Source organism: Sphaerodactylus townsendi, linkage group LG03 (assembly GCF_021028975.2).
Source record: "Sphaerodactylus townsendi isolate TG3544 linkage group LG03, MPM_Stown_v2.3, whole genome shotgun sequence".
NCBI classification, from domain to species: Eukaryota; Metazoa; Chordata; class Lepidosauria; order Squamata; family Sphaerodactylidae; genus Sphaerodactylus; species Sphaerodactylus townsendi.
Window position 1 is genome coordinate 44,075,300 of NC_059427.1, and position 27,072 is coordinate 44,102,371.

Consider the following 27,072-nt stretch of genomic DNA (forward strand, 5'->3'; position numbering starts at 1 on the left):
GGTCATTTCAAAGTCACCATCACATTATAGAACATGCCCCAATTCACAAATGTGAACACAGCTATGGTCCTGCGATCCATGGGCAGGGAGGCATGCTGAGGATTGGGGGGTGGGGGCAGGAGGCTGAAAGAGCTTGCTCTACCCATGGATCCTGTGATCCATGGGCAGGGAGGCATGCTGGGGATGGGAGGGATGCTGGGAGAGCTTGCTCTGCCCATGGAGCCAGTGACGAGCCTTTCCAAGCCCTGGAGCGCTCTGGTGCTTTGAAAGGCACATTGTTCGCCACTCCAGGGGAGAGCCAGCGATGGGCCGTTCCAAGCCCCGGAGCGCTTCAGTGCTCTGAAAGGCATATTGCTCGCCCTTGCAGGGGAGAGCCATTGACAGGCCTTTCGAAGCTCCGGAGCACTCCGGGGCTCTGAGAGACACGTCACTCGCCATCCCTGTTGGGATTCAGCTGGTTAGCTACTGGCTGAATCCCACCACTGGCCATGTCCCCCCAATGTCCTTACTTACCTTATCTGGTGGCTGGGCCTGGCAAATCAAGGGACCTGGCAGGGCGCCCCTGGATCCAGGCTGGTGGTCCATGAGCATGCTCTCCAGAGAGACAGAGAGCACATCCATGGCTGGAGGCCAGCCGATTGGCCCAGGCATCATCTCAGACTTGACCCGAGCAGCAAATAAATCCATCATAGTAATTGTTTGTGAGGAGCTTTGGGAGGAAAGAACTGCAGCTTTGCTTTATTTTTATTTTTTTTGGGGGGGGGGTCAGGTTGCAATGAAGTACTAATGTGTTCCTGCAGAATTTTTAAAGAAGCTTTTTAGCCCAAAAATAATTATGCTTAGTCTTATGCTTAGTCCCCTTCATCCCACCCATTCTGGATACTTCCACCAGGTCTCTTTTACGCTTCATCAGAGAGATGTCATATCCCTCCTCCCAGAGGTGGAAGCCATCAGTCCTACAAAGGTACATGCATCAAGATGAGTGGTAACATATCTTTCCAACTGCAGTGACTACCCATTTCACAACTCCATTAACCTTTTTCCTTTGCCTTATCCAAGCATTTTGTAATATGAATATCGAGCCAGACTCACTTTAGAAGTAATGCCTGATCAAACAAGGAGCATAGCAGGCCATCTGCTTTTAATTACTTCATCATGTTGTTCAGAGAATAAAATGTCCTGCTAAGCCTTACTCAGAGACTTGCCTGCGCAGTGACCTGGATCACCCTCACCAAGGTGAAATACCTGGAAAAGATGAGATGAGTGGTCTTAATTTGACTGATTGCAGTAGGCTAAATCCACCACGGAGCTTTTCTTCAAAACAATATGAGATGATGCCAAGCTATAATCTTGCTCTTGAGCCCGCTTCAAATTACTCCTCTTGTTCATACTTACCATATTAATGATGGAATAACTGCATTTCACTCTCCATAACCCATATATAATGTATATGTAGATGACAGAAAGTGCTAACAACCCAGTCCCATCACAACTTTCATCTTTGTGATAAAAGCCTCCAAGACTGTTTTTTATTTTTGAAATGCCCCATAGGATATCTGGGGAGCATACCTGCTGAGGTGCTTCTCACCCATGGCTTCCCAGCTCTTTCCTGCGGGAAGCCCCAGATGGTTTTCCACGGGCCTGGGGCTCTTCCACAGTCTCTTCCAGGAATGTGTGGGCAGCCTCTGTTTCCTGAGGTCGGGTTGGCTGAATCTTGCCCCATTCCTCCCACTCACTTTCAATACTTTTTTATTTTTTAAACAGAATGAAGGCAGGTGCTGAGAATTGGTGCCCTCCCCGCCCCCCCGTCCAATCGCCAGCTTCCCCCTGCAAACTCCTTGTGTGTGTGAAAGAATAGCCGTTTCCCCCCCCCCCTGCAAACTCCTTGTGTGTGGGGAGGGCGGGGAGTCTCTTGTTTAGTGGGGTGGGCACCGAGGAGCTTTGCACTTTGACAGAAATCGCCAGAGCAACAAAGGGGCATTTCAAAAGAACCTCAACCTTTGCAGTTGTGGAAATCTGCAGAGCAAAGCCAATACCGCAGGGCAGCGCTGGGGCAAAAATGTGACAGTCATGCTGCAGAGCTAGGAGCAGTGCAGAACTCCCAATTGCATTGGGGCATTCCCTGTGCCAACAGAGGAGCAATTTTGCAGTGCAAAAATGGCCCTAGAATGCAAAACTTGAAAAAGTGGTATGAGGGTTTGTTTTTACTTAAACATCATCATCTGTGAGGTTCTATACAGGAAAAAAAAATTATAACTTTAATTTTTAAATTACTTTTATTTCTTTAACTTTAACTTCATAGCCAAAGCCCCCCCCCCCCCTTCTTATTGTGTGGAAAGCCAGGTAGCATTTGATTAGAATATGAAACTTAACGAGGAGGTTTTTTTTGCAAGAACCTTTCATTGAGTCCTTGGATCATCACTGACAGGCCCAGACTAGAGAGGGATCAATTGTCTGATGGTATCAAGCACTGACCATATTCATAGTATGTGGCCAAATGCCATCTGTAAGTATTTTTCCCAAAACATTTGACAGGAAATAGTGAGCCATCACACATTTGCAACCAAAATGATAATGGGTTCTTTAATCTTCAGCCCCTGAAATGGAAATTTAAATCTTCAGTTTATACATTAGATGATTAAGCTTTCAGTTAAATTGATTCAACTGTCGTTTTTAAAATTCGGATTTCAGGAAGGGCATCGATATTGATACTCAGTAGTGTTCAGGTCCCCCCAAACCATTTCAGGATTTAAGGCTGGGGGGTTTTCAAATTCCACAATTATTCAATCACCATTATTCTCTATGGGGGACAGTTTTGGTGGGGGTGGAGTGGCTGCTTTTCAACCAAATGACACTAAAATTGCAAGACAACTAGTGCTGTCTGTACACTATGGAATTCCAAGTTCTAAGTGAATTTGACTATGGGACCCAGTCTGTGGGCCCCTGAACAAGTTGCCCTGAGCCATCTTAGTTGCCCCAATTGCCCCTGATTACCAGTTCCCAAGAGGAAATGGCATCCCTTCAGTCTCATGGTCTGAGAAGAAACTTCACCCCGCTCAGGGTCAAAACAACCTACATTCCACACTACTGACTGAGCTACAACAGCAGGTGTCTAATGAGCTGATAGTAGTGCCTGAGAAGCAAAGTGGAAAAACATAAGCACAGCAGAGAGGAGGAATAAGAATAGAAAGGTTCCCACATCCTGGGCAGGAAACAGGAGATATGGCAGGACAGGGGCTGAGCATGACACTTGCAGAGATTCAGATAGGGAAGAACAAAGCCCCGGGAAAGGAACACACCCAGTGGTGGGATTCAGCAAGTTCACACCACTTCAGCAGGACGGGTTGTTAAAATGTTGCTTATAAACAACCAGTTGTTAAATTATTTGAATGCCACCACTGGAACCAAATTATTTGAATCCCACCACTGACCCCACCCCCCACAAAGGAGGGAGAGAAGAAGAAATCGTGAACTCTGTAATTATTTTCTATGGGGAAATGTGGGGAAGGCTGGGGTGGCTGTTTTTCAACCAAATGACACCACCATTGCAGGTGAGCTGGTGCTGCCTGTCCACAACCCGCCCCCTCCTATTGTCTAGTCAGTCACAGCATTCAATTCTATGGGCTCCTGAGCAAGGTGTCTTCACTCACCCTACTTGCAGTGCTGTGTACTGAGAGGAAAAAAGGCGTCCTCTCCAAAAAGGAAAAAAGATAAGAGAAGTAAGTACTTGCAGCTCTTCTGGATCCTACACCTGGCTTGCACTTCCTTTTCTGTTCCACGGCCTAGAGCAGTGATGGCAAACCTTTTTGAGACCGAGTGCCCAAATTGCAACCCAAATCCCACTTACTTATCGCAAAGTGCCAACCCAGAAATTTTACCTGAATGCTGAGGTTTTAGTTTAGAAAAAACTGGTTGACTCCCTCTTCCTCCACCCCACCTTCTCGAGCAGGGGCCAGCCTGCTCTAGCCTCCAGCAAGTCCCGCACAGGCCTCTCTAGCATCTCTGCCTCCTCTGAGCCCACCCACCCCCCCTCGGGCAGCAGCCACCCGGAGCACAGGCACCAGGCCCTCCAGCCAAGTCCTCCCTGCTCACCGCAGTGTGCGCATGTCGTACTCAGTGGCCCAGGCCAGCCTAGATGTGTTCAGGGTGATTTTCCACCCCCACGTGACAAACTCTGTGTGCGTGTGCCCACAGAGAGGGCTCCGAGTGCCACCTCTGGCACCCGTGCCATAGGTTCGCCATCACTGGCCTAGAGAATTCAGAGCATTAATAAACCCAAACGTCTCCTATTTCTGCTACTGGTGTTAGTAATCACCCAAACACGAAAAACTAAATGGATTTTGTGGGGGGGGGGGGAGGTTATGTGTGTATTTTTATAATACCTGAGAATTCTAGATGTGTGTAACTGTTCTGGAAAATTATGGTAATCACCCAAAGCAGCAATTTTCTTGAGTATTTACAGCTTGAAAATTTCAAAATGCACACCTGAAGTAATACTAAGCTGATTTGCTAAACTTACTGTGCTTGTTCTCTTTTAGAAAGAAACCTCCATGGAAGAATCTTTGAAAGTAAAATTGGATGGCATAGGAGTAAATTGAGTTAATTATTGACTTGCACTAGAATACCTAAAAGGAGCCATGTTTTTTTCTTTTTTCTGTATTCTTTCCCTTTTAGATGTGTACTGTTGCTGGTGATGTGGGAATCACTAGCCAGTGTTTGGAATATATGCCTTGTAAACACTACTTATATGTGTGCAGAGCAGAGGTGTAGCTGGGCCAGAGTGCGCCCGGTGGGCACTCTGTGTTTTCCGCCCCTCCTCCATGCCCCCCCCACACATACCTTCGGGAAACTGTGCAGGCTGGAGAAGTGGCCTGTTCCCTTCAGGCTGAAAATGGCCTGGTGGGAACTACACTTACCATGAGACCCTGGGGCTCTCAAAGTCTCTTGGGAAGTCTAGTTCCCACCAGGCCATTTTCAGCCTTAAGAGAACAGGCCACTTCTCCAGCCTACACTGTTTCACAAAGGTAAGTGTGTGGGGTGCTGCTGCGAGGGATGGGCTGGGAGAGGGACACCATGGAGGGTGGCGGGGGTAATTTTCCACTCCCCAGGTGCGTGCCCGGCGCAACACACACCCCCAGTCCCCTGGTATCTCTGCCTCTGGTGCAGAGCCAACAGACATAGCTGCATTGAACCATGAGAAAAGGCAGAGGATAAATGTTTTAATTAATAAATGAAGAGTTGCAGGTGCAGCAGTGAATGCTGTGATCTCAAATATGGGCAAAATACTTATGTGAGTACAAACTGGCTATTCATATAAAATCTCTGACTGAACATGATGGAGAATTCCTAATTATGGGAGTGAAGGCTGTGTGCCTACAGTTTGTATACAAATAGATGCTATGCTTGCATTGAGACAAATATATACAAATGACTGGCCTTGACTAGCACTCTTAACTATGAGTAGGGTGAGGGGCCAACACACTTCTGCACACATACACATCCTATACTTTGATCTTGTATATAGATAATGTCATTCATACAGGTCCTTCGTGTGAATGAGAAGTACTCTTGTGTGTTACAATATGCCAGTGATGGCGAACCTTTTCGAGACCGAGTGCCCAAACTGCAACGCAAAACCCATTTATTTATCGCAAAGTGCCAACATGGCAATTTAACCTGAATACTGAGGTTTTAGTATAGAAAAAACAGTTGGCTCCAAAGCACAGGTTACTTGGGAGTAAGCTTGGTGGTAGTCGGTGGCTTTGCTTTGAAGCAACTGTGCAACGCTTCGAATGGGTGAATCACGACCCTAGGAGGGTTTACTCAAAAGCAAACCCCATCGCCAGCAACCGAGCTTACTCCCAGGTAAAGGATCACACTTTCGTTCTTCCCATGAAAATCAGTAGGGTTGAACAGCGCTTAACAGGGCTACCTACACTGCTTCCCCAAAACTAGGTCTTAGGTTTAATGCTAATAATCTCCCTGACATAATTACACTATTATCACATGACGAACTCTGTGCATGCGTGCCCACAGAGAAGGCTTTGAGTGCCACCTCTGGCACCCGTGCCATAGGTTCGCCACCACTGCAATATGCCATTGTAGTAATCCACTATGAGCCCTATTACACTAGAATTTTGAACTGATGTTCAAAGGACTAGAGACTATGGTAAATTGTCTGTATGAAGCAAGTATGCCTAGAAGGGTTTGTTGACTAGAGAATGCAGCTGGTGGAAAAAAAAATAGTTTGGCATGATATTAAACAATGCCATTCTGTTTTTATGACCTTCTCAGAGCTCTCCATTGATTTTTATTGAACAGCAGTGGCAGCACAGAAAAACAAAAGTTTAAATTATAAATTAAGAAGCACTTTGCTAGATCAATTTCACATTTGTTCTAGCACACTCCTTCTAACCAGCCAACCAGAAGCTTCTAGAAAGCTTACACACATGACATAGTGGGTGTTCTTTGTATATCTCCAGCCTCTAGGGGAATGTATGCATGGTCCCACTAATTTAAAATACTCAATTTTTTAAAAAAAGTGTAGTTGATCACCATTGATAGACCTTTTAGTCTAACATTTTCTTTTTTAAAAATGGTAATAGTTATCAGCAATATCTGTAATAAATTAATGGCCCAGCCAGTTTTGTTCAGGTGTAAATCTGTTCTTTAAGCTTCTTGGCCCACATCACTTACTCTCAAGTCTAGAATTTCCTTTTCCTTCAGCAGTACTGAGCTTGCCCTGTCCCTAGACATGTGCGATTCTCCTTTAGTCTCCATTGGCAGCCATTACTTGCATATTTTCCTTTTGAACTTTCCTTTCTCTATAGATGCTACTCTTAATTATTTGTGTTTCATGAAGCAAATTACCTCTATTATATTTGTACAGATCAGAAAGAAACAATGCTGACAAAAGAAGGGATTACTGAAGGGGATTACTAGATTACTGAAGGAGGTCACCTGTGATGAAAGAGAAACCACACTGAGCATGTGAAGCACAAACATTGTTGTTCTTTGTATTGTTGAGGCCAGATTCAACTGGTTTTCTGATGGTTTTCTGGACTGCGTGGCCGTGGTCTGGTAGATCTTGTTCCTAACGTTTCGCCTGCATCTGTGGCTGGCATCTACAGAGGTATATCACAGAGAAAAGTCTGTTACACACTGTGTCAAGAATTGTTGTTCTTATTTCCACACCCAAGAACAACTGCAACAGCGGCTTCTCCCCCACAAAGCATTTAAAACATTTGTTAAACATTTTGAAAAAAAATCATTTTTGTGATTTTTGTCTGCATAGCCCATAAAAATAAAATGTTTCAGGTGGAGCCATTTTTTCCTTTAAAAAAAAAAAACCCTGCACATGTGGCTTTGATGCTACTGAGACTCGATATCCAAAGCCTTGCTGGTTCTGACGTTGAATCTATGTAGCATCAAATCCACTGAACACAAAATTTTAATGAAGGGGAAAAAAGACACGTATTCTGTTTGGGTGGAATTTTCTCTGTGATACACCTCTGAAGATGCCAGCCACAGATGCAGGTGAAACGTTAGGAACAAAATCCACCAGACCACAGCCACACAACCCGGAAAACCCTCCAGAATCCATTCCCTTTGTCTCCCCACAACAGACACCCTGTGAAGTAGGTGGAGCTGAGAGAGCTCCAAAGAACTGTGACTAGCTAATGGTCACCAAACTGGTATGTAGGAGTACAGAAGCAAATCTGGCTCACTAGATAAGACTCCACCACTCAAGTGGAGGAGTGGGGAATCAAACCTGGTTCTCCAAATTAGAGTCCACCTGCTCTTAACCACTGCACCACACTGGCTCCCTCCCATGCTTACAAAGAATACTGTGTGGGTTATTTATTTTGCTAAATCCCCATAATCAGTGCCTGAGGCTGAATGTAGTTCATCTCATTGGTATTTCTTTCTTTCTTTCTTTCTTTCTTTCTTTCTTTCTTTCTTTCTTTCTTTCTTTCTTTCTTTCTTTCTTTCTTTCTCTCTCTCTCTCTCTCTCTCTCTCACACACACACACACGCACACACACACAAACACACACACTCTCTCACACACACTCACACACATACAGACAAATCTAGGCTCACCATTTCTTTCCTTCAAGGCATGATCACCATAGAGGCATTTCTTGTACTATGTCTTGCTTCATAATATGCATACTGAAACTTCATGATAAAAAGCAGCAAGAAAGGCTGTGATTTGATACACTACTGGTTATGAATAAGTCATGTTGAACTCAGAGGCCTTATTGAACTTATTTCATGCGTAAGATCATATCAGACTTTTTCTTGCCCAGAAGGTTTTCATTGTTTAAGAAAATGTTTGCAAAATTGCCAAAAGCTGCGTAAAGGCTGGTACACATTTCAAACAGCCCAGACTGTCTAAAGTGAGATGGCATCTCCATACTGAAAGTGCTATTACTGTCTTCTCAATCATTTTATTTGTAATAGTCTCCTTATGTGTTATTGTTTCATAGCTCTACGTACAAACTACCACACTTACAATATCCATGAACTTAAGTGCTTCAGTGGCCCTGGGGATGCTTTACATGCCGAAAGTGTACATCATCATCTTCCACCCCGAACTAAATGTCCAGAAGCGGAAACGCAGCTTCAAGGCAGTAGTGACAGCAGCGACCATGTCATCACGACTTTCACACAAAGCTAGTGACAGACCTAATGGGGAAGCAAAAACAGAACTTTGCGAAAATGTAGACCCAAACAGTAAGTAGTTTTGTACTTGTTACTTTCTTCAGAGTGTGGTAGGGATAGTGTTAAGAGGCGCCTTATTTGTAAAGGCTTCTTAAGCTCTTATCTCCTGTTCTGAAAATTACATATAGATGTCTAAAGAGATTTTATCTCTGCGGGATATTCTTTCCATGACATTAATTCTTTCTCCACTGCTCTTTGGCTCTTTCCAGCTGGGTTCAACCCCCTGGTCTAGTCTTGAAAACAGCAAGTGATTCCTCCTTCTTCCCTTCCCTTCTCTTTTAGGAATAAACTTCTAACCACGCAAACCTGAACAGAGTTATACCTTCTAAGCTTACTAACTTCAACAGTCTTAGAAGGGTTATCTCAGCTAAGGATTGCACTGTTTATCCAGTAGTATTCTCTAATATTGACCCCAACACTTTGCACTCATAGATGTCTGCCCTATAGCAGACACTGCTAAATTGAGAGGTAGGATACCTGCTGGGTGGGTGTCTCCTTTTTATGATTAGTCATACTTCTATTATGCACATTTTGAAAAAGTTTCTCCAGTGTCCAGATTTTTAAAAGTATGGTAAAGTTTTATTTACACATTGTCTTCCATCAGAAGCAAAATTTAGCAAAATGTCTTCCATCAGACGATGGTCACACAGCCCAGAAAACCCACCACAACCAGTTTTATTTACAAATTATTTATATATATGTATATATATCCTTGATTATATTGGTTGTATCGCCACACCAACCACACAGTCCTGCATGTTTCCTGAGCCAAATTTGATGAAAGAGAAACATAGTTTTCTTTCATTTGAATCCAGTTCTTTCTACCAGCAAGAACCACAGGCAGTAAGAGCTAATTGTGGTTACTACCAATTGGCATCAGTACAATATTGCTGGAATTTGAGCTTGTTTATATTGGAAAGAATGGACTTGTGATCTGGGTGAAGGATTGCTAGGCGTGGCCTCATAACAAGTGACATACTGGTGGTGGGGACATGTGGGACACAATTGGGACTGGTATGATGTCACTTCTGGGGGAAACCCAGAAGTGATGTTCATCTTCTCTGGAAAGATTCAGTGATTTTGATGATTCCTGGAGAGGTCTGAAATCACTTCTGAATTGTCTCCCAAAATAGTGTCATGCTGTTGAACCACTGGCCATTTTGTTTTGTATTTTCTTCTTCTCCCTGACCAGAAATTTGGCAGCTTAAATTATTGTAATGAGCAATCTGTGTTTTCCAGTTTCCCAAACTAATGAAAAAGTAATATTAAGATGATCTAGTAATCTAACATTAATGGTAGTGTACATTATTAAGCTGTGAAATAACATGCACTCAAGAGAAATAACAGTCATTCTTCCATTTCCTAATGCTCTTGCACAGATACAGGCCTCAATCACAAGAGCACTGATGAAGGGATTTGTGTCTGTGGAGCATGACGTTCTTTTCTGCCCTGTCCCACTATTGTAGCAAAATGTGTTCCAAATGCTATTCCTGAATTTGGAGGTGGGCACGGGAGCGGGGGTGGGGGTTGAGGAATTTTGAGTTGTACCAGAGAGGGGAGGAGAGAATATTGTGTTACACAGACATACATACTTTTGTCCATGTAAATGTTCCATTGGATTCAAGCCTTATTAACTGTTTTCCCACAGGTAAGTCCCTCTACCTCAATTGTCAAGTTATGTTAACAATAAGTTCTTTATTAGCAATATGTTGCTGTATTGGAACAACAGCAGCAAGTGACTTCACGTTTAAAATTGTTTACATAATATTCAATGTATGTGGATGGCTAATTTCTTTCTGCTTGACTTCATCGTTAGTAGAAATACAGCTCTTAAAAACTAATAGGTGCATGTCTTTTCAATTAATGACAGTTTCTTGCATTGAATGGTCAAAAGCATGGTCAGAACCATGGGTCTCACAAAGAGTCAGACCACATGAGGGCTCTGGATGATATATAATTGGATCCTTCCAATATTTCAAAAACAGAAATAACAGTTGCATGGGGTTTCACTTCAGATCAGTGGAAAGGTGTGGGAAGAGGAGAGTTTACTTCTGTCCCAGAAAGACAAATCCCAACTAAGTAGTCATTGTGGCTCTGTTAGTACCAGTGGTGGGATTCAAAAAATTTAACAACCGGTTCTGGTGGTGGGATTCAAATAATTGAACAACTGATTGTTTAGAAGCACCATTTTAACAACCGGTTATGCCGAAGTGGTGCAAACCTTCTGAATCCCATTACTGGTTAGTACCACTGTAACTCAAATTGTTCCTGGCGTCTAGAGGCCTTCCATGGCAGTGATCCACAACGATGTTGATTTAAGATAGCAAAACTATACAAGGAGGAAAGGTTAGATCCTCTCCCTATGTACCCTGGCCAGAACCTGAATGGGATTGCTAAACACCTGTTATTTCTGTTTTCCAAAACCTGGTAAATTTTGTTTACAGATTTCCTGTTTTCATTTTTGGCTTGGCCTTAAGATTTAGGCCTGAATAAATTGTTCCAGCTTGACAGAACCTATACAACAAGGCATCTGATTGAAGACTGTTTTAGCAGAGCCTCAAACAATTTAATTGTACCTTACATCAGAAATGAGATGGACTGATTTATAGTGTCATCCTAAGCAGAGTAATTCCCTTTTAAGTGCATGGAAGTGAATGGACTTAGATCAGTGCAACTCTGCTTAGGAAGGCATTGTTGAGTCATGTTTAATTTACAATGTTTACCAACAGATGTTTTGTAGGATGACGGTGCTTAACAATTTTGTTCCAGCATTTCATGAACATTTTGGATTTTATAATCAGATGTGAAACCATTTTTCACTAAGGAACGCATATATCTTGAACTGCCAGCAGGAGATTCATGTACCTCCAAACACTGGAGTGTTAGGTAACCAAAAATCCTAGAAAACTAACTATTGACTCACTGCATTCTTTTGCTGCCAAGAAGTTTTTTTAAAAAATGAATTGATTCTGTATACAAACATCTATATCAAATTAAGAAAGGGAGAGAGAGCAAAAATATGTTTTAATGAAGCATACACCTCTCCTAAAGCCATGATAATGGTATATAGGAGAATCTTCAGTGATAATCATGAAACATCACACAAACTCACCCCCTTCCATGTTAGCTAGACTTCTGTTGCTGCCAGCCCATCTTCCGCCACCAAGGGAGCATGCCTAAGCATTTGGTGACCTTCCTCCCAGGAAAGCTTCCTTACGCTTTCAGCCTAATTTGCAACCATGCTGTTAAATGCCAGTAGCTTACTCTAGCAGTAATTTCATCAGTTAAGTGCTATGTTGTCCATACTGCCAATTTGATCTCTATTTAATTGGCACTGTGACAAATCGAAGTACTTTGCTAATGAAGTAATGCAGTGCTGCTTGACAGTGTAAGGGTGACTACCTTCTACTATGGATGAGAATCTACATTTAACTGATAAAAATGCTCTGACTGTGGGACAGAGAAAGGAAAAAGAAGATCCATTAGCCTTGATTATCCACGTGATAAGTAGGTCTGTGCATTAAATGCTAATAAATCCATGTCTTGTTGTTTTGACTAATTCACACACAAAATGATATCATTTCAATTATTTAATTGTGCATGGTGTTGCCTCTGTTGAGGCTGAGGTTGAAACTACTCAATTTGCATGGGAAAATTGGTTTACTAAAAGTAAAAACAGTATGAGCAAAAGGGCGAAAACAAGAATAGCTCACCATGTACTTCATCAAAGTACAATAGGTACAATAAAGGTTTTTTCCACATCAACCATTTAAAACATTCTGCAAACATTTTAAAACGAGCCATTTTGGCTTTTTTTGTCCACATACCACAGAATGGAATGGTGAGGAAAAGAACTAGGTTTAAAAAAAAAAACATTTGCAGAAGAGCATGGGAGGGGGTAGATCTTACAGGCAAGATCTGTCTGATCTCCCCTGCTCCCTTCTACACTCTTCAAGCCCAGCAGGGTTTGAAGAGTGTAATGGGAGGGGGGAGAGATCTTGTGTGTCTATCTGATCTCCCCCCTCTCAGACACTTCAAGCTTGACAGCGTTTGAAGTGGGGGGGGGGGCAGAGATCTTGTGTGTCAAGCTGAGTTTGCTGTCTGATCTCCACCTACCTGCCATTTTCTGCTGCTTGGGATCCTCCATGCTGTCTGCCATTTGCTGTGTTTCCCATTTTCCTTTTTTTGGTTTTGAATGAAGTAACTTTGAATCTATGAATACACAATATGAGGGGGGAAAAGGAAAAATTACATTTGCTCAGAATTGAAAGGCAAAACCAACATTATTCATGTGCTTTACACATTGAAATGGTGGTCAGCTGCCCTGCAAGTAGAGGAGACCTTTGTGGGAAACACAGCAAATGGTGGACAGTATGGGGGATCTCAAGTAGCAGAGAATGGTGGGCACAACAAAAACGAAAGGGAGAATTTCTAAACTGGGCAGGAAAAATAAAACATTTCCTGCACTCTGCACAACAGTTAAGGATGTTTTGAAAATGCTTCAGCGAAAAACGTCGCTAATTTAGAGTTTGTGAAATAAAATGTTTTGAGCAAAAAGTTGTGCAGATTTCCTGAAGGAAAGTCCAAAATGTTTTGTTTGTGTGGTGTGGAAAGGGCCAATGATTGCTACCTGAATATAATTCTTTTGGGGTCAGAGAGTCTTAATATATGGCATGTCAGACCAGAATTCTTATCTAGCCCTGATCAGTTACGTTTATAAAGACTGGTAAGGAAGAAAACCAAAAATCAGGCTTTGAACAGAAAGAAATGTTTTTTTTACTGTACAGAATTAGATCTTTCACAGGGTTGTCTCTCTAAGAGAGTCACACCCAACCAGACAAAGACCTTCATCTTTTATAGATACAAAGAATACATACGTCATATTTCATAATCGTACCTGCATACATTCATACCATCTAGATGATCATATTTCTCCCACATATGCTTTCTTCCTTAAAATCAAATTGGCTTGTCTGGTTCTTATTACACAAAAGTTTATTACACAAAAGTTCTGTCCTTCACTGCCCAAGGCTACATGTCCTTTTCCATAGACAAGGGGGCGATAAACTGAATTTTGTATTTCTGGTTTTCAATTAAGATGAACAATTCCCAGCAGTCCTGAGGGTGGAGTTTTCCCATAGAGAAATACAATTCCAAGATGTAAGGATTTCACATACAACTTATTCACTTTAAAAGGTTAAAATGATTATGACAGTTATAATATGTGATTCTAGTATAATACATGTTATATATATATATATATACTTTTCATATATTTCACTAACATTTTAGTGTTCATTAAAATATAGAAAAACACATTTTTTCAATTATCTGATCAGATTCATCTCCTTAACCTTTGATCTAGTTATGCCTAACAGGTCTATAGGATATGCCTTTTGTCACATTTTAGCCCTTAGTGACATGATCTTTCTTAGCGATATGAACTTTTCTTGCCTGCATGACCAGTTGGCCTAAAGAGAAAACCCTCTTGAATCTTTGGTTCTATAAATCCCTTATTCTTTAATATCAAATACAGTTTTCAGGCCTATTCGCCTTTCCCACAGGCAGAAAACAAGACTACCTATCATGTATGATGGTTAAGAGCCAACATGGGCTTGGAGAAAGATTTCTTCTGGGCTTTCTCATCCCACCCAGGTGCAGCCCAAATATCATAAATAAACCACATGATTTGCCCATAATTTTGGTCCCCCATAATTTTGTTTTCTGTTCTTCCTTCCTTGGCAGCTCTATATCATTGAATGCAATGAGGCATTATGGCAGGATAATTGGCGCATATTAAAATTAAACTTCTTCTAGTCTTTTAACAACTGTCTGCTAATCGCTGTTACAATGACCATTTGTGCATGCTTTCTCCATTTAACAACTTTGCTTTGCTACTACATGTTTGCACTAAAAACTGTTTTCCAGCATTTTACGGTGATCATAGCCACTTTCTTCCCTGAAATTGTGCATCCTTCAATCTTGTGTTTCACTGGTTGAATTTCACAGTATTTGACAAAAATACGTCACTGTGTTTTTATTTGAATAAACAGGCATGCCTGTTCTGTTCTTGATAACAAGTATCACAATTTGGACAAAGCAAACAACTCTACCCGAAATAACTTAATGGAGAGGTGCACACTTGTTACATTTAGCTGCTCTGAGGAATGAGTATCATTCTAAAATGCAGCAACAGAAAATCAAGATCAGTATTGTTCCATGAGTGGTTTTCTTTTCTCAAAGGTTGGAAGAAGTGATGGTGGCAAGTTTCAAACTGGCATTCACAAATGTAGACATAGCACTTAAATCATAGTCCCATTGTACAGCATACGATGCAACCTCTTTTAGCTTTATAGGTGTCAAGTGCTTCTCCCCAAATAATCACAAACTCATTTCATCACTGAACTTCTGACACTTGAGATTTGTGGGATTCATATCTGAGCTAAGAAGTGACATGCCAACCCCTACCAATCAGTGATGACTACCCTACCATTATGTGCATTAAAATAGGGAGTTTTCCCGTATTCTGTTCTTGCAGCCCTTTCTGAGCCTCAGAAAGATCATTCCCACAGTCCCAAGACTTCTGTGGAAGAGCAGCTGGCTGTTTCATTTGGGGCGGGGTGGATGAGGAAGGAAAAGTGAATGCTCTTCCTTCCTCAACTGCAAGGACAACTCCAGTAAGGAAAGGAATCTATTTCATCCCATTGCCTCTATTAGCCCACCTAATTCACATAGCTGTTTCCCTGGACAGCTTATGAGACCTCAGGAATGATATTTTCTGGGATCTGCAAGGAAGTGCGAGAACAGAATGAAACGCAGGAAGCCTCTTTGTGCCTTCCATGCATGAATGACTGGTCACATGCCTATGAAAACTGGATGAGTTCACAAGCCAGGCAGAACTTTCTCAACTGACAATGCTGATAGAACAACTCCCTGTTAAATACAAATTTTTTCTATTCTGTTTTGGTTTGGAAAATTAAAACATTTCATAGACCTTCATTACCCTGATCTCCTTGGAAGAGTTCATATCTACATGAACTGAATATATTAGCACTGCCAGCTACCCTATCTCAGTGATGGTGAACCTATGGCACAGGTGCCTGAGGTAGCACTCGGAGCCCTCTCTGTGGGCACGCGCAAACAGAGTTCATCATGTGGGGGGCGGAAAATCACACCCACACACCCACACACACACATCTAGGCTGGCCTAGGCCACTGAGCACGATGTGCGCGCACTGCAGTGATCAGGGAGGACTCGGCTAGCAGGCCTGGTGCCTGTGCTCTGGGTGGCTGCTGCCCGGGGTGGGGGCAGAGGAGGCAGAGATGCTAGAAAGGCACAGAGCGGTGCGTGCGGGACTTGATGGAGGCTAGAGCAGGCTGGCCCCTTCTCAAGCGGTGAGGTGGAGAAAGAGAGCCAACTGGTTTTTTTCTGAGCTAAAACCTTAATATTCAGGTTAAATTGCTGTGTTGGCACTTTGCGATAAATAAGTGGGGTTTGGGTTACAGTTTGGACACTCGGTCTCAAAAAGGTTCACCATCACTGCCCTATCTGCTTTGATTGTTGATATATTTCAGAAGGTTCAAATAAATCCACTGTTGCAAAACACTTCTATATATTTTATGCAACTTGTTGTCAGTCTTCTAGCAAAACCCTGACATTGTGAAAAGGACTGTTTATTATTTTTAAGCATTTTGAGCAAGGGGTTGGAGTGGGTTGTCTTTGTGAAGAGCGATGTGCATTTGTAGAATACTCTTTCTGCCACGGTTCATGTGACCATCAATCTTAGGTCTTTGTTTGCCAGGACTGACAAATTGAAAGCCCTAAGATGTTTAGAAACGAAGTATGAAAACAATACTGTTAATCTTCAAAACACAAGGATATGATTTCTAAATGCCACCTATCCCAGATGTATTCATCTAATCTTTTTGAAAAGTTATTTATGCTTCTAAGTATCATATTTTTTTAAAAAAAAACCAGAGGAGGTGTTTGCCTGGAATTTCCAATGTCACAACTAATTCTGTTTCAAGTCAGTATATTTTCAGCTGTTGGTGTCAGCTAGAGAAAGTTGTTTTCTGATCACCATAGCTTGTATTTGAGTAGTAAGATGAAATTGCTGCTGAATGTGTTTAGAGCAAGCTTTATACAGTTGGGATTTGTTGTCCCCTTATATATATTTACTGTGAATTACCAGGAAACATGTGCAGAACTGCGTAAGCAAATGAAGCTGAAATCCTCTTGAGCCCTTCCTTCTCCCAAGACATCAAACTACAAAGAATGAAACTCTTGTCAGTCTTCATTTGGGAGCTGGCAATCCTAGTGCAGGGTTAAGAATATACACTGGCTGTGGAATCCCATCAGTGGGTTGTGAATGATGTACGCATGGAATGAAAACATCTCATGTTCTGCTTCAGACACTGAAGTAGACACTGCTGTACTAATGCTACTGTGTGTTGCTATATCCTTTGTTTGTTCATTTGTATCAGTTCCTAACATCATTGGCATGTTGTTGCCTTTTTCACTTTTGAGGCAGAAGGCGAGAAAACCTAGTAAACAACACAAATTAGCAAAAGTAGGGGAGGACAAGAAACAGTGATTGCATGGATGATGGAGACTGGAGTCTGGATGCCATCTTTAGATGTAACAAACATTTTGGACCTGTGTGGGATGCATCCAGTGTTTCTTCTCCTATGTTCAGAGGTACCTGAAGTTTTATGTGAAGTGCTTTATTATCTATTTGCCAGGTAATGTGTACAATGACATATTCCACATCCTTTATAACACAACTGAAGCAAGCTCATCAAACAAATAATATGGTCTGTTTCAAAATATTTATTATACATACCGATATATTTACTTTCCCTATAGACTGCATACCACCTGTAAGAAAGAGTGTACAAAAATCTGTTACTTGGTACACTATTCCACCTACAGTATAGCTCTTGCCTGCTTTCTTAGAAGGTAAGACCAAACCTAACTTTTACTGCTTCATTTTGAAAATATGGACAAAGTTAAATGTTAAAAATGTACATTGGCATTAATGCTCTATGGTGGTGATTGAATAAAAAGTGAGCTCTAGTCTATGAAAATTCCTTAATAAGGTGCCACAAGATTCCTTTTTGTTTTTTTCATGGAAGGTGTTGATGCCTCGTGTCTACCTCATTTCCAATGTATAACCTTTCCTCCCTAAATCTGAATCTTCTAATGTTTGTCTGAGCTCTTGCTGAAGGAAAAATGAAAGTAGCAGAGGAATAGGATAAGAGTACAATACCTCTTCTCCATCAAAGACTTGACTTCTGTACTTTCAGAGCTTGAAGGGGTTACACAGTTATACTTTCTCTCATAATCAGTGCTCACCTAACTGCAGTGATGACTGTAATGGTACCTGGTGACTTTCCCCAAGATTTTGAGCTTTTAAAGGGCCAAAATATGGTATGAATCATGAAGGGCTATACTTTCTACTTCACATATTCCAAGTTGCTATTATTGCATACGTTATGGGAGAGGGCTAGATTTTCTAACAAAATGATACATTAATGTCAAATGACCACTAATGGAAAAAATATAATTAAAATATATGGTTAGTGACTTAGTTGCTAGAGCTGGATCCCTTCCCTCCCTACAACAGTTATCCATGACTCCCCATGGTGGTTCATGATAAGTCATACATAGCACAGGGAACTGCAGGAGGGAAAATTGAATGAAATTATCTTTCTTTCTCCCTTACCAGCATGGCTTTTTGCACCAACAGAAACTACTAGTGGATGAGAGGATTTTGCCCAGTTTCCTCTTCTCACAGCAGCCCCTGTGCCTTCTCCAAAAGACCCCCCCCCAACTCTTGCATCATATTTTTGAGGGTTCCACAATGAATAAGAGAAGGTGGGGGAAAGTCTACTGTCTTGTAATTGTTGGATTCAGCACAATAATATATTTTTAATATGTAGTGTATAGTTTTTTTAAAAAATGTAGCTGATATCCATGGTTATCTTAAAATGTATTATTGCAAATTATTTTGAGTGGTTTGTGCTAAAAATTAGTGTTGTTTGTGTGACAATCTATGAAAAGTTTTGTTATGGACTATTCTCACCAATCTATGAGGTTGCAAGGTCAATACAACGGAGTAAATAAATGTTAAATAAATATCTTAATGTGGAATACTAATGATCTTTTACAGTTTTTCTCTTAACACCAGAATTAATGGTAGAATCATACATCATCAATGCTATAAGTCTCAGAAACATAAAAAAGAGAAATAGCAATAGGTGAAGATAATGTTCTTAGCAGTATCAACAGCAGCACATGAGGTGGGATGAATTAGCCCAGTTAATGATTTAATACCTAAAATTGCAAGTGTTCACACTCTTCACATACATCATCATGAAATCCATACAAAACCCCAGTAGAATGGTATTATTTTCCAAATATTACAGCCGTATATGGGAAGCACTTTCACTGACAGAGGAGGGTTTGCTTGAGGCCAATTAGAAATTATGTTGGAAACATGAAATTGGTTCAGTCTAGGTAGGGTTGCTGGGCTTCCCTCTCACCACCAGCAGGGGGTAGAGTTGCCAAATCCAGGTTGAGAAACTTCCGGAGATTTGGGGTGGAGCCTGAAGACGTGGAATATAATGAATCCACCATCCACAGAATCCATTTTCTCATGGGAAACTGATCTCTGTAGTCTGGAGATAAGCTGTAATTTTAGGGGATCCCCAGGTCCCACCTGGAGTCTGGCATCCCTAATTCTAGGGCTTAGCTTGAACTGCCTTCTCATTTTAGTCAAATGGGACTTTTATAATAAACAGAAAAAAGAGAAAGGCTTTCGCCATAAGTTATCATTATAATATCAGCAAGAAGAAAGGTGACTTAAAAAACATGATTTGTAACAATATGGCTGTTAACATGGAAGACAGCATTAACCTTTTGAGTCAAGAAGAGAATGATTATTTTGGAAGCCTCCCATGATTGAAAAGTTGCCTCCACACCTTCTTTCTCTTCTCCTTGGGGTTGTATCCCCCCCCCCAAAAAAATAGATATAGGCAACATACTTCAATGACTGTCTTGTAATTGTTGGATCCCACAATCTGTGGATTTAAAAACTTCAGTCGGTCTTATGTTTATCTGCCCCAGCCCCAGCAGCCATTTCCAACACCAGGAAAGTTTATCTTAGGGGTTGTAGGACCCATGTGGCATAACAGCCATGTGTGTCGGGAAGCTGTTAGTGGCATTGAATTGATGGAAGAGACTGAAAGAATAGGAGTCGCCAACATGGGAATAAATTTTCCCAGAGTTGGAAAGGATTTCTGGGGAGAGGAACTTAAGAAAGATCCATGAATGTCAGTGTCTTCTTCTGATGAATCACTGGATCCAATCCAGTGTGACTTGGGGCAATTTCAAGGTTCTCATCCCTGAACTTCAATCTGAAAGTCATCATTTCCATTTTTGTTCTTCCTTATTTGACACATTCAAAAAGATCTTTCACATCTGTCTAGTACAGTTTTCTGGCCTTCCTCTAAAGAGCTCGGCATGCCTTACGCTTATTTTTTCAAAGAGAATGTTTGCAGTTTTCAACATTTGTCATCAATAAATCTGATATGTATAAATGATTTATACTACTAGTGGATGGAGATCTGGGATTACAACTGATCTCCAGAAGAAAGAAAGGAGTGGCTGCAAATCACTGCGGCCGCCATTGCTGAAGGGGAAGGGACAGCCTCCCAGCCCTGCCCCTCCTTCCAGGCCTTGCAAGCGCTCATCGGCTCACGAGGCTTTGCCCGCCATGCCACACAAGTGTGGCAGGTGTCGGGGCACGGGTTGATGACATCGGGTCCTCCTGACGTCATCAGGGGAGGCCGGGCCGGGTGGCCTATATACGGCCAGGCCTGGCCTGGGTCCTCCCCACTTAACCATTGACAAAAAACGTTAATGAAAATTAAAAGACACAAAATAGGGCATACTTGTTCAACCTTAAATACTACTCACTATTTTGGAAAAAAAATGAAATTCTCTGCTGATAATTGGCATTGGAGACATGTCAGTACTTTGTTGGCCAAGAACTTCAAATGATGAAGGATTTTCCTTTCCCCGCTAAATTTGGAATACATATTATTAGCAACTTGAACAAAAGCTGGAGTCTCTGCACCCATCCCTTTACTGTATGCAGGCTCATTGTTACCGATGAAACAGGAATGACAATTTCTTCTGCGCTGTGTGAGTGAATGAACAATTGCCCCACAAAAAAAGGTTTCATTTTCATGAGTTCCATGCCAGCAGCTATTTTATCCTCAGACTGAATCATAATTTGCCCTACTTAAAAAAAATAGGACAGATATTCATAGCAGGACTTACCTGTGGGCCTTTGGCATTTAAATTTCCTTCACAGAAAGTTTCCTAAAATCCTGCAACTCTTTAATTGTCCATAGGTGTCTGAATCCATGGATACAATTGGTGGGAATAATCTGGACCTTTTTCATCGGCTATCAATCAAAGTTCATATATTTGGCATTTGGTTGATATTACCCCATTAGTTAGCAGCACTTTAAGCATACCAAAAGAAATAGTCTCTAGGTAACATTTCATGAATTTACTAGCACATTTAAGATACTAGAGGCTTATTCACTGTTATATTCCGTATAATAGTAGTATAATGCTACTATAAGTAATATATCTGAATACCATATTTAGTACTCAAGAACAATCCTAAGAACACTTTTCTGAGCATAAGCCACATTGAATATTATCAGACTTACCTCAGTGGTCCTGCTAAGGATTTCTCCCAATCGTTGCAGTCCTATGTTAAATTACTCCAGCCAGGCAGCCCAATTCAAAGCTCTTTGTGGCTGAGACCAGCACTGCCACAGTGCTGCCCCTTGAGGACTTTTTGGTGCTGCAGGGAGGCAAAATACAAAGCAAAATGTCTTCAACATCAAAAATCTTCCCTGCGACACTGCATATCCAGAGGCAAAGCCAGGGTGGAAGCCAACGAATGTCACTGCACCCCAGCCATTCCTCAGGAACATACCCATTATGCCAGCAGAACTGGCGGCAGTATGGGAGGCACTAATGCAGTAGTCTGCACCATATCCAGACATCTTGGCTGACCATGGTGGCTGATTGCCAACAGATTTACCTTTCCATTGGTTTTTAAAACATTCTCAAGACATTTTATTGCTGTTATGTGGAAATCATCACTGGCTTGTAATGGGGTGGCTGCTGTTGTAGCAGGCTTGACTGAGCCATGGAAGTTGAGTGGTATCAAGTAGTTTGGTGTTTGCTGACAAGCTGGGCCTCAACAAGTCTTACCTAAAAGGCTAAAAACGCTCTGGAAAGTGCCTTCCCCCTCCCTTTCTTTTACTGACAAAAAACCCAGGTTGAAAAACTGGTAATACTGTTGTGGTTGCATAGAAGGCATCCATTTCTTAAAGCTACTGGCACTTTTGTGATTTTCGATTGTTTTAACCCTCCCCCCACCCCCACAGTGGTGTTTGTGTGTTCTGCAAAGCCATTGTCGCGTTTATAGAAAAATCTGTCTTTTCTTCTCACAGCCCCCATCTTGAGATTTAACTATCCTTATATTTGGCCGTGATGGGAATTAGAAATGCTGTTAGCCTAAATATGCCCACTGATTTCAAGGAGATTAATGCCAATGCATAAAGTTAAATGGGGCATATGTCTTTGTAGGCTGGGATCTGGGCAACATGACCCTCCAAGTGTTCTACTGAATTAGAGTGAATAAAGCTTCATGTCCTGAAATAACTTCATTTTCTGAAATATTGCTTCAAAATGCCTTTCCATCTGGACAGTTAAAAAGCTGCTCATCGCCTGCATTAGCAATTCACATAATTATTGATTACAGCATCAGCCCGTGCCACCTGCAAGTGTTTCCTGAAGGCCAAGCTCTGTTATCCTGCTCACATTAAGTAGTATATTAATTTAGCTGTCACTTAACATTTTAGCCCTCTAGGTGTCCAAAGTTTATTTCCATTTGTTATTTGCTTTACTCACTGATCTACTCAAAACAGGTGTTAGCACTAGAGAGACTGCTGGAAATCATTGTGGGCCTGAAGCTTTCAAAATGGCTTTACCTTATAGAGCTTTGTTTAAACTGAGCTCTTACAGAAAGTTAGAAGAATGTCTGGCACACAAATGCATAATATTGTTGGGGGTGGTAATGATCCCACAGAAGATAGGCACATTCTGGAAGAAAGTATGCATCCTTTTGCAACAGACAGGGGGCATAAAAATGCTTCCAAGCAATATCTAGTTGGTTACTCCTAGAAACGCTGACCTGGCTAAAATTAACCTTCGTCCCACAAAGCAATCTGTGCATTCTTCGTATATGGGTTATATTTGTGTATGAATTTAGCTTATTTATAGCCTGCCTTTCTTACTGAGACTCAAGGTAGATTACAAAAGAAGAAGAAGAAGAGTTGGATTTATAGCCCCCTTTTCTGTCCTATAGGAGACTCAAAGGAGCTTACAAACTCCTTATCCTTTCCCCTCACAACAAACATCCTATGAGGTAAGTGGGGCTGAGAGAGTTCAGAAGAACTGTGACTAGCCCAAGGTCACCCAGCTAGTGTGTGTTGGAATGTACAGGCTAATCTGAATTCCCCAGATAAGCCTCCACTACTCAGGTGGCAGAGCAGGGAATCAAACCCGGTTCCTCCAGATTAGAGTACACCTGCTCTTAATCACTATGCCACTGCTGCTTTCAGTGAAGAAAGGGGGGAAATGCAATCACAGAGTAAAGGAAGGGGGAAATGCAATCATAAGACATAAAACATCAAATGAACAATACAATAGGACTAAAATGCAGAATTCGAAGAAAATGTGAGCAACGAGAACAGCAAACTACCTAAGGCAAGGTATTTTATGAGCAGTGAAGAATATGGCAATGCAAGTTGTAAAAATCAAATGATACCAACAGCAGTAGGTGATCCCAACCACAATCACCACTATGGACTATGAACCTTGTCCACTGCTTTACCTGGTGAACCAGGTTTGATTTCTCACTCCTCCACATAAGTGGTAGACTCTTATGTGTTGAGTTGGATTTGTTTTCCTGCTCCTACAGATGAAGCCTACACTGGGTAACCTTGGGTTAGTCACAGTTCTTTCAGAACTGTCTCAGCCTCACTTACCTCACAAGGTGTTTATTGTGGGGAGAGGAAGGGAAGGAGTTTGTAAGCCACTTTGAGACTCCTTCCAGGAGAGAAAGGGGGTAGTATAAATCCAATCCCTTCTTCTTTTCTTCTATTCCTCTGTGTAAGTGTCCTTTTAGACTGTGCTATCTTAATACAAGTCTGTTTCAGTTCTAAGAATGTCTTCCTGAATGTTTCTGTTTTGTTCATTAAGTCCCTGCTAAGAGCTGGAGCCTGTGTTTTCTAAATTTACTTTCAAAGACAGCTGATAACTTTAACTGTTATGTATATTGATTATTCATGTCCCAGTTTTACTAGCATTCATTGGTCAACAATCTATTGCTAAAGCAAACTATCTCATCTGAGCTGTTTGAGCTCTATTATTTTCTGAAGAAAAGAAGATGACCACACAAAGGATAACAAAGGCAAGGAAACAAATGCTGCAGAGGGAAATGAATTCTTTAATAACTTATATAACCCCAACACATTTCTTGTGGAGCTTCTGTTGGAAGTAACATGTCTGGTGCGCAAATGAACTGAGAAGAAGACCCAGCAGAGGGTAGGCAAGTGGTCAGCTAGAGAAGGCTATAAGTTTAGAGACCCTTCTGTCCTTTAGTGTAAACTCTTGTATGTGCTTAGAATGATATTCTCAGGTTCAATTTCCTCATTCTCAGAAGCCTCTTCTCCCTTTTTATCTGGTTAGTAAGGTAGCTGCAGGCTATCGCTGCCTCTCAATTTTCCTGTCTGAAATGTAGTGTCCTAATAAACATTTAACTTTGTATTCAATTAGTGAGTCTGCTGCTTCTCTGCATAACCAGCACTCTGCCAACAGCTTCATCAGGGAGAATGTAAAATAAATATGAAATAACACAAAAATAATAATGTAATACCTGATTAAACACATGCTTAAAACATATAGGAAAATTATAGCAAGAATAATTAACAGAATACGTGCAGAGTGCAATATCTAATTACATCTTAATATTGAGAAAATTAAACAAACAACAATACATAGAATACTATGCATTGTAAATATAAAAAGAAATCACTTTTTAAAGCAACATTAATTACATCAATCACCATAAGAATCCACAATCTGTCTTTTTAATCTGTAGTCCGCCCACAGGTGGGTGGGCACTGCTGTTTTTGCAAAAATAAAAAAATCTATGAAATATTTTACTAATCCTGTTAGTAAACAATATAATCTCAAACAGTTCACAGAATGTAATAGTGATCATGCAGTTTATGTAATATCATGTGACTGTGGGAAAATTTGTATTGTTATGACAAGCAGACTCCAAAAATTAAGATTCTCTGAACATAGGAGTAACCTAACATGCAAATGAGTTGCTGAACTATTTCTTAGATTATAAGCACAAAGCCACAGTCTTCTTGTTTTGGGTCATATATAAATCAGAAAGACAGGATGACAGAATTCTGTCAAGGAAAGAAGCTGAATGCACCCTAAGGGGTTAAGTTAGAACATTTCTTGGCAAGATGAGAGCCAGTACTAGCTTGAACAGCTCATTTTTTCATGGGGACATTACTAAAAAGAATGGGAAAGCTCAATAGTAAATAATGGTCTGTTCCACACAGCACAATAAGGTGTCCTGAAAACCTAAAAAAGACATCTTGGGAAGGAATTCCGCAAAGCTTTTCCCCCAAGGAGCAGCAGTGGCGTAGGAGGTTAAGAGCTCGTGAATCTAATCTGGAGGAACCGGGTTTGATTCCCAGCTCTGCCGCCTGAGCTGTGGAGGCTTATCTGGGGAATTCAGATTATCCTGTACACTCCCACACACGCCACTTCTTCTTCTTCAAGTCATCCTCAGGATTCCTTATTTTATCTCACCGCATTTAAAAATGTTTTCAAGTGAACCTTTTCCCCTTAAGGAGCCTGCAAGATTTCCCCTGTCTTGCTCTGTAGAATGCAGAGCTCAGGAGGTGTCTTATTTTTCCCACCTGACTATTTCATTCTCTGATCAGTTTCCCTCTTCTTGCACCCAGCATTTTGTGTGCTGCTGAAGGGATTTGCCCTGCCTCCATTTGCTGAAGGTTGCTCGAGAATGTTTGCTCTGCAGGCTCCGATCCTGGGTGTCTTTTCAGTCCAAAAAGTGCATAGTTGTACTCAACTGGTCCTGCTGATTCAAGATATATGTAGTTTTCCTTTTTTATTTTTGAAGAGCTATCTTTGAAAATACATAAACTCGCAACAGAGACCTTAGCTACTCAGAGGATTCCCATTGAAAAACACTGAGAATGCAGATGACAAGTCTATCGCCCATTGAGAAGAATAATGGAGGCAGGGAGAATCCCTTCACCAGCACATAAAATGGTGCAAGCTGATAGTGAAACTGACTAGAGAGTGAAATGGTAGGGTGGGGAAAAGTCTCTTTTCCCTTCTGATGCCGTTGCTGTCCAGAACCAAACCAACAGCTATTTCTTTTAAAGATGTTCCCCTGGACATCTTATTTTGGATGTGCTGAGTGAAAAGAAGCAGTCACCTCTTTTTAATACATTCCACAGATGTCTTTTTTTGTGCTTTGTGGAACAGACCAATGTTAATTTTAAAAAGTAATTTCTTTGTAAATTTATAATGCATAGTATACATTGTTATTTATTTAATTTTCTCAGTGTTAAGAAACAAAAAGTTACAAGAAAGAAAAAGAAAGTTAAAAATAAAAAATAAACATGAGCAAACATAACAATGGTGGTAGTAGTAGTAGTAATTATTATTATTATTATTATTATTATTATTATTATTATTTATTAGATTTTTATACCGCCCTATCCCTGAGTAGTAGTAGTAGTAGTAGTAGTAGTAGTAGTAGTAGTAGTAGTAGTAGTAGTACATTTCAGGTAATAGTACTACTATTGGTAATATATTAACATTTCTATTCAGTGTACAGTCCAGCATTAAACTATTTTTATTAATGTGACAATGAGGTACATAGATTATAAATGCAGATCCATTCGATATAATCACTCTGCATGTTCTGTGAATTTCCCTATGTATATTTTTTATAATTTAAAAAATGTTTTCAATTATGTATGTATTGTGTTTACATTATTATTTTGCATTTTTTTCTCATTTATTAGATTCTCTCCTATCAAGCTGCACAAGAAACACTTTGAGGTTATAAAATTATTAAAGAATTTTTCCCTCTGCATCATTTGTTTCATTGCCTTCACTGTTATTTTCTATCAC

General features: G+C 40.9%; 1 protein-coding gene across 2 annotated transcripts in view; it reads left to right on the forward strand.

Moving 5' to 3' along the window:
• The window catches only part of GRM7 (glutamate metabotropic receptor 7), a 651,468-nt gene that overhangs the window by 586,907 nt on the left and 37,489 nt on the right, over positions 1–27,072 (forward strand). The window contains exons 9-10 of one of the 2 annotated variants that reach the window (XM_048487962.1): positions 8,492–8,738; positions 17,593–17,685. In XM_048487962.1, coding sequence (XP_048343919.1) covers positions 8,492–8,738; positions 17,593–17,663 — 318 coding nt within the window. In that variant the 3' untranslated portion in view covers positions 17,664–17,685. The remainder of the gene's footprint in view (positions 1–8,491; positions 8,739–17,592; positions 17,686–27,072) is intronic. The other variant, XM_048487963.1, reaches the window with a different exon arrangement.